At 47.3% G+C, this 13941-nt stretch overlaps 1 protein-coding gene across 1 annotated transcript; it reads right to left on the reverse strand.

Moving 5' to 3' along the window:
• zc3h15 (zinc finger CCCH-type containing 15) lies at positions 1-11122 on the reverse strand. Its single transcript, XM_084447364.1, has 10 exons — positions 10973-11122; positions 10275-10379; positions 9768-9870; positions 9322-9474; positions 2461-2552; positions 2025-2204; positions 1264-1410; positions 948-1073; positions 437-569; positions 1-284 (listed from the first exon to the last, which is right to left on the reverse strand). Exons 1-10 carry the CDS (start codon positions 11045-11047, stop codon positions 121-123), a joined length of 1278 nt encoding a protein of 425 aa, XP_084303490.1. The 5' UTR covers positions 11048-11122; the 3' UTR covers positions 1-120.
• Positions 11123-13941: the final 2819 nt, after the last annotated feature.

A 13941-nucleotide genomic window follows, 5' to 3' on the forward strand; every position in this document is an offset into this window, starting at 1 on the left:
TTTAGTTTAGTCTTCATCTCTCTTCTTATTCATAGTCCATCTCCTCTACATCCTCTATAATCCTCTCGTGTCAACCAGCCAACCAGTCTGTCCGTCAGTCGTCCGGGTCAGTCGTCCGGGTCAGTCGTCCAGGTCCAGTGTGTTTAGCTCCTCGTCCAGCTCATCCAGGTCTTCTCCTGTGAACAGGTTCTCGTCTACAGGCACTGCCTCCGCCTCTTCCTCCTCTTCCTCATCATGGAGGCCGTTCTCCTCCACTCCGCCACACGCTCCGTTCAGCTGGTCATCTGGGAGACAGGGAACACACACACAGTTATAGAACATACATCAGACACACCTTTCTACAGCATACATTACACACTCATATAGTCCTATAGAGACTAAACAGTCACTCTAGAGGTGTGGTCTCTAACAGGGCGCGTCTGCCTCCTGTTCTTACCGTCCGTTTCCTGTGTGGGCCGTCGTTTGGTGCTGAATCTGTCCACCGTCGCTACGGTGATGCCTGTGCTATCCACCTCCTGGGGCACGAAGCGGGCTAGGTCTATGTCCTGGAACGCCCCTGCGTCTTCCACCTGGAGAACACACCCAGGAGTTACACCAGAGCCTTCCAGGAGTTACAGCGGACCCTTACAGGGGGACAACGCTTGCTGTCACAGCATTTACTATTATTAACTTTATTTATTTATTAACTATTATTAACTTTATTTTTTTAATTTAATTGTTTTAAAATATTTGATGATTTGTGCAGCACATTGTGACCTCTGTTCTGTGAAAGGTGCTATATAAATAAAATGTACTTACTTTAAACTACCGCCTAGCACCTGGAAGGTGTTTCAAATGAAGTGAGATGAACCATTGTATTGAGTTACTGACTAGGCCTCTTCCCCTTGCAGTAGGTGATATGCTTATGTGAGGTGGGCTCTAATCTGGATGGGGGGGGGCAGTCCTACCTCCATGGTGACCTCGTCCCCCTCATCCTCCTCCTCCTCTTCTCGGGCGTAGCGCGTGTCATCTGCCTCCTCATCATCATCATCCACCAGCTCAGGACGGAACTCGAACACCTCACGACCACTCACCTGCCACAAGGAACGCACGCATGCGCACACACACACACCTTGTAAATCAACACACACATTTGCCAATGCCCATCTGCAACTCTGTCGATGTTCAGCAGCTGGTTGGGGTTGAAGGTGGTCCGCGGCATGATTCATCCACTCATGGACGCTGTGGACAGCCTTTTTTCCCACCAACCCTCCTGCCCCTCACCCCGAGCGAGCGTCCAGCCTTGAAATCGGCCTTCTTCTTCTCCATGTCCTCCTCTGCCTTCGCCACCTTCTCCTGCCTCTTCCTCCTCTTCCATGCCAGGAACGTCTCCAGGGTGATACGCGTTACGTTGGGCCCTAGAGCCGAGCGCTGCACACACACCATATCACACACACACACCATACCACACATCACGCCCAGTCAAATTCAGACACACACACACACACACACACACAACTGGTTAGTAGGGCACCCTCCTCCGCCATCTCCCTTTCTATTCTCTCCTCTCCCTTGCCCTCTCTCTCTCTCTGTCTATCCTCCTTTCCCATCACTCTTCTGTACCTCGTTCTCCTCCACCTCTTCCATCTCCTCCTACCTGCTCACCTGGTTCTCTATCAGCTCCATCAGGGAGATCTCTTTCCTCTCCCCTCCCTGCTCACCAGGGAGGTCTCCTCCTCCTCCTTTCCCCCCCCCCCCCCCCCGTCTCTCCTCCCTACTCACCAGGAACATCTCCTCCCCCCTCTCTCCTCCTTACTCACCAGGAATATCTCCTCCTCCCTCTCTCCTCCTCCCTGCTGACCAAGGAGACCTGCTCCTCCCTGCTCACCCGTGAGACCTCCTCCTCCCTCTCTCCTCCCTGCTCACCAGGAAGATCTCTTCCTCCCTCTCTCCTCTTCTCACCCACACAAAGAAGAAGACCAGGAAAATCTCCTTCTCCCTGCTCACCAGGGAGATCTCCTCCTCCCTCTCTCCTCCCTGCTCACCTCGTTCTCTATCAGCTCCTCCAGGGAGATCTCATCCTCCTTCTCCTCCTTCTTCTTGTCTTTCTTCAGGACAAAGCCGGGCGGCAGGGCGTGGCGGTATATGCAGGTGTCAGCACCGGGACACACCCAGAACCAGCCGTACTTGTTGTTCTCAATGGCGTCCAGGAAGTAGCGGCACACCTTCAGGAAGCAGGAAACAAGGACCGTATAAAGAAGGAGATGTGGTGGATTTACACTTCTATCCTGGACTACTGCTACACTGGGAACCGGAGGGAGGCTGGAGTTCCACTGCTCCCATGTACTGCTGCGAGTCACACATCTGACAGAGCTTCAGCACACATCCCGGTATAGACAATGCAGCACAAGCCAGGTGGAATGTAAATGAGGGATGAGAGAGAGGGGGGGGAGGGGGAGGGAGAGAGCGAGAGTAACATACGATCTGAGTTTTGACTTTCTTCTTCTCTGCCTCTCCATGTTTCTTGTTGACGACCTCCTCCAGCTTCTTCTCATCCCAGGTGTCCATGGTGTCTGGAGGACGAGGAGATGATCAACACCAGGGCTCCAAATTCACTTTTTTACTTGGTAGAACTGGTGCTCCCAACTTCCAAACCACCAGAAAAAAACCTAGGAGCACCCACCAAAATGTAAGGAGCACCAACAATATACAGTATGTAGCCCTGATATATTATCATATATTATCATTGTCCGTCCGATGTTTGTTAATGCAATATCTCGGGAACGCATTGACGGAATTGCTTCCCCTTTGGTACAAATGTTCACTGGCACTCAAGGATGAACTAGTTAGATCGTGGGGGTCAAAGGTCAAGGTCACTGTGACTTCACAAAATGTGGTTTTGGCCTGATGAACACAATATCTCAATGCTTAACGGAATTTGTTCATATTTGGGTAAAATGTCTAGTTGGACTCAAGGATTAACAGATTACATTGTGGGGGTCAAAGGTCAAGGGTCACTGACCTCACAAAAGGTGTTTTTGGCCTGCTGAACACGATATCTCAAGAACGGCTTGACAGAATTTGTACATATTTGGCCAAATGTCCAGTTGGACTTAATTAGATTAATTCGATTTTGGTATTCAAATGTCAAAGGTCAAGGTCACCGTGACATCACAAAAGGCACTTTTGAACGCTAACACTAGCTAGCTAACGCTAGCTAACGCTAATTCTAATGATAATGCTAGCTAGCTAACGCTAATTCTAACACTAATGCTAGCTTTAGCTAGCTAGCATTAGCATTAGCATCAGAGTTAGCATTAGCGTTAGTTTGCTAGCATTAGCGTTAGGGTTAGGTTAGCAGTTAGTCAGGGTTAGGGATAGGGTTAGTTAGGTTAACTGCAACTGGCATTGTTGGGCGGAGGTATTTAGCAGCTACGCGGTTTTTCTAGTTTATCAATAAAAAATATCAGTACGGTTTACCATACCACTTTTTTTATAGAGCACATTTAAAAAGAACAAAGTTGACCAAAGTGCTGTACAAGTCAAACAACAACAACACACAAAGAGCACATAGTAAAACATACGCAGTATGTCACATGAAAAAGGACAAATCTCTTAGGCTATGTCAGGAAAACGCCAAAGAATATAAGTGTGTTTTGAGGCGTGATTTAAACACCTGCAGAGTGGGGGCCTGTCTAACATGCAGAGGCAGCTCGTTCCAGAGCTTAGGGGCTGCCACTGCGAAAGCCCGATCCCCCCTGAGCTTCAGCCTGGATTTGGGGACAACCAGGAGAAGCTGATCAGAGGACCTGAGGGACATTGAAGGAGCATAAGGTTCCAGCAGCTCCGAGAGGTAGATGGGTGCCAAGCCATTTAGGCACTTAAAAGTAAACAGCAAAATGTTTAAATCAATCCTAAAACTCACAGGAAGCCAGTGGAGGGAAGGCAGTACCGGGGTAGTGTGCTCTTGCTTACGTGTACCAGTTAGCAGACGAGTGTCAGCGCTCTGGACTAACTGCAGGCGAGAGAGAGAGGCCTGACTGACACCAACATACAAAGCATTGCAGTAATCGAGAAACTCATAATCACGATTATTTTGATTGATATTGAGATCACGATTATTTAACACGATTATTCATAGATTTATTTTTATCAAGTTTTAACCTTTTATTAACATATCAAATTATACATTGACTTTGATAACAATTAATTTATTAAATGTTGACTGGCTTTTCTTTTTAACAATGTTCTTTGGATTAGATACATTTCTCCCATGGGAGACAAATTGTGAACCTTGACCTTGATAAATAAATAAAAGTGCCACTGATAAATAAAGAAGCTTCAAAGCCCCGCCACCACCACAGAAGAAGGAAAAATAATTTCACTATGACAGAACGCGTCTAAAGTTATTTAATGGTAGCCCCGAGGCTTCAAACCCCAGCATTTGTTAAAATAGACCCTTTTGCTTAGGTAAGTGAAGTTTCATGTTTATCTGACCTCTCCTAAATAGGCCGACACCAATTTATTTTGACGGCAAAGTGAATGGACCGGCAAAGGACTGTTGTCTGGCATGAGCGAGCGGAATGCGACAACGGGACTGAGAAGGGCTACTTTGAGGGGCAGCTACGACTGCATAGCAAATTTTACACACCGTGTCAACTTGGTCCAAATCTGTCTCCGCGAACCCATAGTGTTCCCACACCACTGACGTGGTTTTAGCTCTCTCATCCACCGCTCTCTTTCTGCTGCCATAATCTTCTTGTCGTGTTTTGTTCGAGAGGAGCATGCGTTCGCCTCGCTTGACAACTCGTCTCGCTCTGAACTAAAGTGTTTGTTTTGGGGCTTTGGGGGGTGGGGGAGGGGTCAAGCACAGTATAGCTCTGCAGTGTAGGGTGCGCTTGATTTGTTCAAAATCGTTTTATGGCGATTATTTTGTTTTAATGATCGTTGACAGCCCAGATCTTAATCTAGATTAAAATCCGATTAATCGAGCAGCCCTATTCCTACTACAGCATTGATTTGTTTGTCCATCTTTAGGTCACAGTCAATTTTCACCCCTAAATTAGTGGCAGTTGTCTTCACAAATTTTTTAAAAGGGCCTAGATCAGAAGGAGGAAACACATGGGCATTGCTGGGACCAAACACCATGACTTCGGTTTTCCTGTCATTAAAACATAAAAAGTTTAAAGCTAACCATGCTTTGACATCTTCCAGGCATGCCAACAACGGTTTTAAAGAGTCAGGGTTGTTTTGTTTAAAGGGCAGGTAGATTTGACAATCATCTGCATAACAGTGGAAGGAGATTCCATGTTTCCTGAAAAGGGAAGGGAGAGATGCAGTGGCGGATACGGCATCGCCCAGGTTAACACAGAAGCTTCTCTCTGACAGGTATGACCTGAAAAACTCCAGAGCGGAACCTTTGATGCCAACCCAGTGCTCCAGGCGGGAGAGCAGAATATTGTGATCCACTGTCGAAAGCGGCAGTAAGATCTAACAGTACAAGAAAAAGAGAGTCACCAGAGTCCGTAGCCAGAAATATATAATTAAAAAATCCTTAGGAGTGCAGTCTTGGTACTGTGCAGCGCTTTATAACCAGACTGGAACACTTCCAAAATACCATGTGTGTTCAGAAACGACATCAGTTGAACGAGTAATTTTTTTTCCAGAACTCTGGAAAGAAACGGGAGCTTGGAGATTGGCCTGAAATTGGAAAGGACAGAGGCGTCCAAGTTAGGCTTTTTAATCAGCGGTTGTACCACAGCATGTTTAAAATTTACTGGTACATCTACTGCGAGGCTGTGATTCCTAATGTTCTGGACATCTGGTCCTATAGCCCTGCTGGCCTCTTTGACAAGGCGAGGGGGAAGGACATCTAAGGGGGAGCCTGAGGGCTTCATAAGGGAAATTATTTCCTCTGGCTGGGAAAGAGACACAGGCTCAAATTGGCTAAAAGTAGCCGGGCAGGTGCCCAAAATAGAGGGGTCGTATGTCGGGGTGGGGATGCTAGTTCTGATGTTGGCTACCTTATCAGTAAAAAACTGCAGAAAGAGCTCACATGTTTCAGAGGAAGCTTCAAGGCGGACTGACTGGGGGACATCAAGAATGTCATTGTAAAATGATATCAGACAAATGTCTAGTTTTTTCAACTTTGACAATTTGCTGATATCTACGCCAGCTGTCCCTCAGAATGTCAAAAGACACATGCAGCTTTTCCTTTTTCCACTGACGTTCAGCCCTCCTGCATTCTCGCCGGGCTTCCCGTGTGCTGTCGTTCAACCAGGGCTCAGGTTTAGGTTTGGAGCGCCTGAGGAGCGACAGAGTCCAGGATTTGCAGACAGGTGGAGTCAAACCGAGGAGTTAACTCCTCCGCGTTAACACACATGGGGCTGGCTGAGCCGGGTAGAGTATCGCTGGTAAACACAGACGAGAAGCGAACAGCAGTTGAAGGGTTCAACATACGGCAACGACGGGCTGGTGCAGATGGTTTGTCGATATCACATGGGAGAGATACATCAAATTAAACAGGCATATGATCAGAGGAAAATGCACCACAAACTTCGGTATTAAAAACGGATAGATCATAAGATAGGACAAGATCGAGTGTGTGCCCGCGCTCTTGTGTGGGATCAGTCACCGACTGCACAAGATCAAATGAGTCAATAAGATTTAAAAAGTCTCTAGCCAACAGCTTGGAGGGACAGCACACGTGTTCATGTCACCCAGAATTAGAAAGTGGTCATATTTAGGCATTATTTCAGCCAGGAAATCAGAGAAGTCAGTGATGAAGTGCTTGTGAAGTGTTGTATTTCGGAGGTCGGTATATCGCCGCACACAGTACAGGGCTAGAGCGACCCAGCTCGAACATGTTCAGCTCAAAGCTGGAGAATGAGACCGAAGACAGTTGTCTACAGTCAAAGTTTTGCTTATAGACGGTCGCAATTCCCCCTCCACGGTCGGTCGTCCGCGGAACATTGAAATACGTACAGGCAGCAAGAGTTCAGAAAAGGAGCTTGACTCACCGACGCCCTGCCAAGTCTCAGTGATGCACAAGAAATCCAATTTGCGTGTGATGAAGAAGTCATTTAAAATAAAGGTCTTATTTGCTAGGGATCTAGCATTCACCAGTGCTATACTTGACGTGCCGAGCCGTGACGAGACGTGACGAGAAGCGAACAGCAGTTGAAGGGTTCAACATACGGCAACGACGGGCTGGTGCAGATGGTTTGTCGATATCACATGGGAGAGATACATCAAATTAAACAGGCATATGATCAGAGGAAAATGCACCACAAACTTCGATATTAAAAACGGATAGATCATAAGATAGGACAAGATCGAGTGTGTGCCCGCGCTCTTGTGTGGGATCAGTCACCGACTGCACAAGATCAAATGAGTCAATAAGATTTAAAAAGTCTCTAGCCAACAGCTTGGAGGGACAGCACACGTGTTCATGTCACCCAGAATTAGAAAGTGGTCATATTTAGGCATTATTTCAGCCAGGAAATCAGAGAAGTCAGTGATGAAGTGCTTGTGAAGTGTTGTATTTCGGAGGTCGGTATATCGCCGCACACAGTACAGGGTTAGAGCGACCCAGCTCGAACATGTTCAGCTCAAAGCTGGAGAATGAGACCGAAGACAGTTGTCTACAGTCAAAGTTTTGCTTATAGACGGTCGCAATTCCCCCTCCACGGTCGGTCGTCCGCGGAACATTGAAATACGTACAGGCAGCAAGAGTTCAGAAAAGGAGCTTGACTCACCGACGCCCTGCCAAGTCTCAGTGATGCACAAGAAATCCAATTCGCGTGTGATGAAGAAGTCATTTAAAATAAAGGTCTTATTTGCTAGGGATCTAGCATTCACCAGTGCTATACTTGACGTGCCGAGCCGTCCGGGGCGCTCGGGCCAGAGGCCGAAGGCTGCGGGGATTCACCCCTCCTCTGCGGAGACGGGGAGAACAGAGGCGGGTAGATCCTATGAAACTCCTCGCTGCCGGTGACAGGAACCAGCCAGGCGCCGACAGACTCCAGAGAGCAACGGAAGACACAGTAGCAATGGATGGATCCACATCCGACCAAAGTAGACCCGGGACAAAGCACCAGAGAGGCTTTCAGCTTCGCCAGTCGGCCGCTGCGTTTACCCCGGCGGCTTCTGAGTCGCCTCCGCCGTGGAGGAGGGGCCGCTGCCCGGTAGAAATGAGCAGGTATTCCTGCAAGTGGCGGCGGAGGAAAAGTTCTGTCCCAGATCAAACTTGACCAGATTTCTGCTAGCAATCTGGATATCCAGAAGCGCTTGGCAATCATAAACCCGTAGAGACTTTACATTTTTTGTGACAACTGTCAAAATCAGTACAAACACAAATTAAACTGACAGCGGCAGATGGCAAGCCACACACACCGGCACCATCACTTCCGCATTCTCCTCTCCTCTTCCAAGTGACAAAACGGTGAAAATAGCCTTAGAAACGCATGTTAGGCCACCACTGAGGCTTTACGCAATATCCTGAGTCCAGGATTTAAAATTCGATCTCCTGGATCTTTGTTAGATGAACCACAATGGTTTCATGATCATAATTACATGAACTCAAGGGATCTTTAATCAGCCACACGGCAAGTGACACACAATAGCAGAGAGATAGAGAGAGAGAGAGAGAGAGAGAGAGAGAGAGAGGGCTATATTACTACATGACACAGGCAGGTGGACAGACAGACAAACAAACAGAGAGACAGACAGTTATAGTCAGATAGACAGACAGGTATGTACAGGCACGACCAACAGACAGACAGGCAGGCAGACAGACAGGTACGTACAGGTGCGACAGACAGACAGTCTGACCGAGAGAGACAGTCAGAGGGGAAGTGGGAATCGAACCCAGGACCTTCTTACTGTGACGTGACATTGCGAAGTACTGATATTGGTGTTCAAATCAAGAGGTCAGCAAAATCCTGCAGTCGGTGGGAAGTTGTCTTACAGATGACTAGACCTGCTGCTGTTAGACATGATGAACCTAGTTGGTCAGCTATCTGGACAGCTTCCAAGCCTGTCATTCCACTAACTAACGTTAGCTAGCTGGCCAGCTTCCAAACCTGTTATCCCAACTAAGCCTAGCTAGCTGGCTAGCCAGTCAAGTAAGCCAGCACAGCAGCTAGCTACTAATACCTACTACAAACAGTGAGTAATGGTCACTGTCAGCTCACAAGACACTGACATACTGAGTGTACTACTAATTAGCAAATTTGGGCTGATACCATTTTTGATAAGGGTGGATATTGATCAGGGTAATAATAACGTTGATCCGGGTAATCAGTGTGTGTGTGTGTGTGTGGAAGGGGGGGGGGGGCTGACCTTTCTCCAACTCCTCGTCTCTCTCATCCACGTAGACGCTGCGTTTCTCACACTTCCTCTCCAGGGTCAGGTCATGAGAGAACTTACATTTGTCTCCCTTGGTGCACTGGCCCTGCTTGAAGAACGCACACAGTACTGACTTGGGGTCCACACCTTGGGGGAGGGGGGAGAATGAGAAAGAGGGTGATGGAGAGGGGGAGAAGGGGGGGGGGGGGCAGAGAGGATCAGGGAGCGCAAGACAGAAAGAGAGGGAGGGATAGTGAGTAAACATTGGTGCAAGCTGCAGCTGAGCTGAAGGAGACCAGGTGCAGTCCTTCACATCCACACTTTAGTCATTTAGCAGACAGTAGCGACTTCCAATAAGTATGTTCGCCTACAGTAAGTAAACCAACATTGTTCACTTACGTTGAGTCCTACTGTTCCTACTTCCCACTGAGGACACTCACCTTTGCTGACTTTCTGAGCCGCCACCACCGGTCTGAACAGCTCGTTCAGCTCCTCCAGCTCCTTCTTCTTGTCTACCTTCTTCCCCTTCTCCGGCTCCCCGGGCTGGAGGGGCAGGGTGGTGCGGGGAGAGAGATGGAGAGAGAGAGAGATGATGAAGGGAGAGATAAGAGAGAGAGAGGTGATTGAGAGAGAGGTAATTGAGGGAGAGAGACAGAGGGAGAAAGTTGGGTGTAACGATGGACAGAGCATGAATTGAGAAAGAAAATGAGAATCACAGGGCAGACACCGATGCGCACAACAATATTAAAACACTATGCGCCTTATGTGTGTGTGTGTGTGTGAGAGAGAGAGAGAGAGAGAGAAAGAGAAAGAGAGAGTGTGCAGACAGTAAATACAACTTTTTATATATAGTTAAGTGAGTGACATGTTGAAGACAGACAAGACAGTTGGTGGACACAGCAGGTCAGGCCAGGGGCAGAGCAGGACAGGGCCATGGCATCACTGACCAGTCTGGGTCCTCCTGGCCCTCCGGACTTGACTTGTTGAGTGACATTCTTGATGAATTTCTGTTGTTTGGCTCCCTTCTTGTTTTTCAACCCAAAGGTCTTGTCCTGTTACAGAGAGTTCGAACAGACCACAGAATGAAGTTATCTGGTTGGCTCCATCGCTGTCAGGCTAACAATGATGTAAGCTAACTAGCTATCTAGCCACAAAGTAGGTTCTCAATCTGGCCTGATTAAACAAGCTGGCTAATGTTAGTTGGCTAAAGGACAACAACGCACGGGCTAATGACACCGACATGCCACAGACACCGGTAGCTAATCTAACAAGCTGTGCTGCTGACTGAACGGGCACATATCCCAAACGTGGCCACGTTCTAATTCAGCGAGTTTTAGCCACCTAGCTAACTAGCTATGCCTAGCTGATATGGCTAGCTAGCTGTTGCTAGGGATAGAAGTATACAGCTAACTTTATATGTAGTATTTAGTAAGCTAGCGTGCTGTCAACATTATTAAGTTGGGTAACTAGCGTTCCTGGGGAGCAAATAAAATGAAAATATATTTTCAGTGCCTTCAAAGTAGTGAACTTGCTAGCTAGTTAGCACAAAGCTAGTCTAGCTAGCCAGAGAGCTCGCCTCTGTGTAGGCTAGCTAGCTAACTGGCTAGCCAATAACGGCACATTGGTATTTATTATTCCATTTCACCTCGATTATCTTTTCCTTCTTCTTCTCTTGAGTTTTTTTACTGCCCACGGCTGGAGCGGGCTTCTTTGGAGGCATGGCGGAATGAATTTGCCAGATATTTAGGCCTCTTTTCTGTTTTCCAGCGCCACCGCACGATAGCCACCGCTACACTGCTAGGCCACGCATGTGTCAGTGTTGTTGACGACACGGCATGACATCATTGGTGCTTGGCATTCTGGACGCTGTAGTAGCGTAGCTTGCCTACAGTAAGTAAAAGTGAACCAGGCCAGAGTGGTCCAGAGGCATATGGAGTGCCATTAGTGCCAATAAGTTTGAATCCTTCGAAGACAATTTTGAATGTGTGAAAACATTTTGTAAGCGTACATTCAAATGTGCAAACGTGTACTTTTAATTTTTGAATCTGTAAGCAGGTTTTTAATCTGTCTGTTTGTGGGTGAAAAAAGTTCAAGTACACACAGATCAAATGTGTACAAACCCTTTCTGCATGTTCAAAACAATTCTCCAAGTGGCACACATTTATGGTAGGGCTGCACGATTATAACAAAAGACAATAATTGCGATTATTTGCTTCAAAATGGTAATTGCGATTAATAATTGCGATTAATATTTAATATATAATAACCCTAATATATAATAACCAAAATGCTCCCAAATCACGGACGTTGATCCCTTTCTTGCTACTAACTCACTGACCTCGCTTTCGCTCATTTTTTCACTACTCACAGCTCGGTACTCTTGTGACTCTGGTCTTGACCTACTGCTATCTGTCTTCTCAGTGAAATTGCTGCGCCCAGCGCACTCAGCGGGAAGCATGTGATTGGTCAGACAGCATAAGCGCCTGTGATTCGTCCGTGTCCTAGCACACTCAATTCAAAGCAAAATTATTAATCACATTAATTTCAGCCTTTTGCGATTAGTTAATCGCGGAGGTCATAATCGCGATTTCGATTAATTCACGATTAATTGTGCAGCCCTAATTTATGACACTCTTGATTATCCAATGACTATCCAATCAGAATTATTTCACTATCCAATCACGACACCAGAGGGCGGGTCTTCTTTGCTAGAGTTAATGTGGGTGTAGTCTTGCATAGCCAGACCTATCTCCACACTTCGTTTACGCTTACCAGCGCCGGAGACAGGTCTGGCTGGACATATTACCATTCTGCAATAGGGGGGGAAAAAAAAGCAGTACTGATTGGGCAGTGTGACAACGAATGACAAGGTTTATTGCCAAAACCTACATCCGTTGAGTCAGACTTATGTGGGTGCAACCTAATGCTAGCTACCTTTTGGGAAATTCAAACGTCTAACGTTATAGCCCCCCATCTGTCAGCACCCCCCATCAACAACTCGCCCGACAATCAAATAAAAAAACTGTGATAAGGTCCACTTTTTTTGAAAAAAACGAACCCCCCCTTCCACAAGGCTGGCTACGGGCCTGCAGTGGTCGGACGAGTTGGCTAGCATAACGCTAACGTTAGCTACCCTATCATAGTACCACTACTAGGACATTGGAACATCATAGCCTGGAATAATGTGGGTAAGTCAGTTTTTCTAAATAACATGATTGTGAACAATATAGGGATCTCTTCGCGCATCAGTTAGGAAGAGGCCATTGCTTCTCAGGAGTAGAACAGTGCAGTAAGTTACGTTCCTATGCAAGGAGTCACTGGAGCACACTGACAATTCAAGCCTTTTATTGAAGGTGCTAACGTTTCGATGTCTTCATCAGAGTCAACGTGATTGACTAATGTGATTGTAACTTACTTACTAACTTAACGTTACTGCCATTGCATATTATGTGACGGGCGTCCACATGAGTATCACCATTGGCAACCAGATGGACCGGTTCATTTTATTGATAGCCTAACGTTACAGTTCAGTAGAAAGATGGGAAAAGCATTATAGCTTGGCTATTCTGGTCTTCCCAAGAACGTTCATACATTACATTACATTACAGTCATTTAGCAGACACTTTTATCCAAAGCGACTAACAATAATTGCATTTAACGTAGGAAGAGCCAATGTACTACTACTTGCCAGAACTCACAAGTGCATCTTCTCTCTAAAACAAGTGACTAAGAGCATAATCTAGTGCTGAAGGCAAAGTGCAAGAATAGCAATCTAAAGTACAGTGCAATATAATACAATATAATACAATAAAATACAATAAGTGCTTAGGCGGGAGGATTGTTGTAGTACTTCTTGAAGAGATGAGTTTTGAGCCTGCGACGAAAGATGAGCAGCGACTCTGCTGTCCTGACATCAGTGGGCAGTTCATTCCACCACTGCGGGGCCAGGACAGAGAAGAGCCGTGACTGTGTCGATCGACCGCAGGAGCCTCGGAGTGACGGGGCAACCAGTCGCCCTGAGGTAGCAGAGCGTAGCGGTCAGGAGGGGGTGTAGGGTTTGACCATGGCCTGGAGGTAGGAGGGGGCTGTTCCTTTCATTGCCCTGTAGGTTAGCGCCAGAGTTTTAAACTGGATGCGAGCCGCTACAGGGAGTCAGTGTAGGGAACGGAGGAGGGAAGTTGTGTGGGAGAATTTAGGGTGGTTGAACACCAGGCGAGCAGCAGCTTTCTGGACAAGTTCCAGAGGTTTAATGGCTGACGCCGGCGCCCCAGCGAGGAGGGAGCTGCAGTAGTCCAGGCGAGAGATGACCAGGGCCTGGATGAGTACCTGCGCCGTTTCATCAGTGAGGAAAGGGTGAATCCTCCTGATGTTGTAGAGCATGAATCTGCAGGAACGTGTGACGGATGTGACATGTGCGGAAAACGACAGTTGGTCATCCAGGGTCACACCCAGATTCCTCGCAGTCTGAGTCGGGGTCACCACTGTGTCTTCAATGGTGATGGCCAGGTCCCGGTGCGGGCAGCCCTTCCCCGGGAGGGACAGCAGCTCAGTCTTGTCCAGATTGAGCTTGAGGGGATGTGTCGTCATCCACTCCGAGATGTCAGCCAAGCACCC

Source organism: Borostomias antarcticus (genome assembly GCF_949987555.1).
Source record: "Borostomias antarcticus genome assembly, chromosome: 12".
NCBI lineage: Eukaryota > Metazoa > Chordata > Actinopteri > Stomiiformes > Stomiidae > Borostomias > Borostomias antarcticus.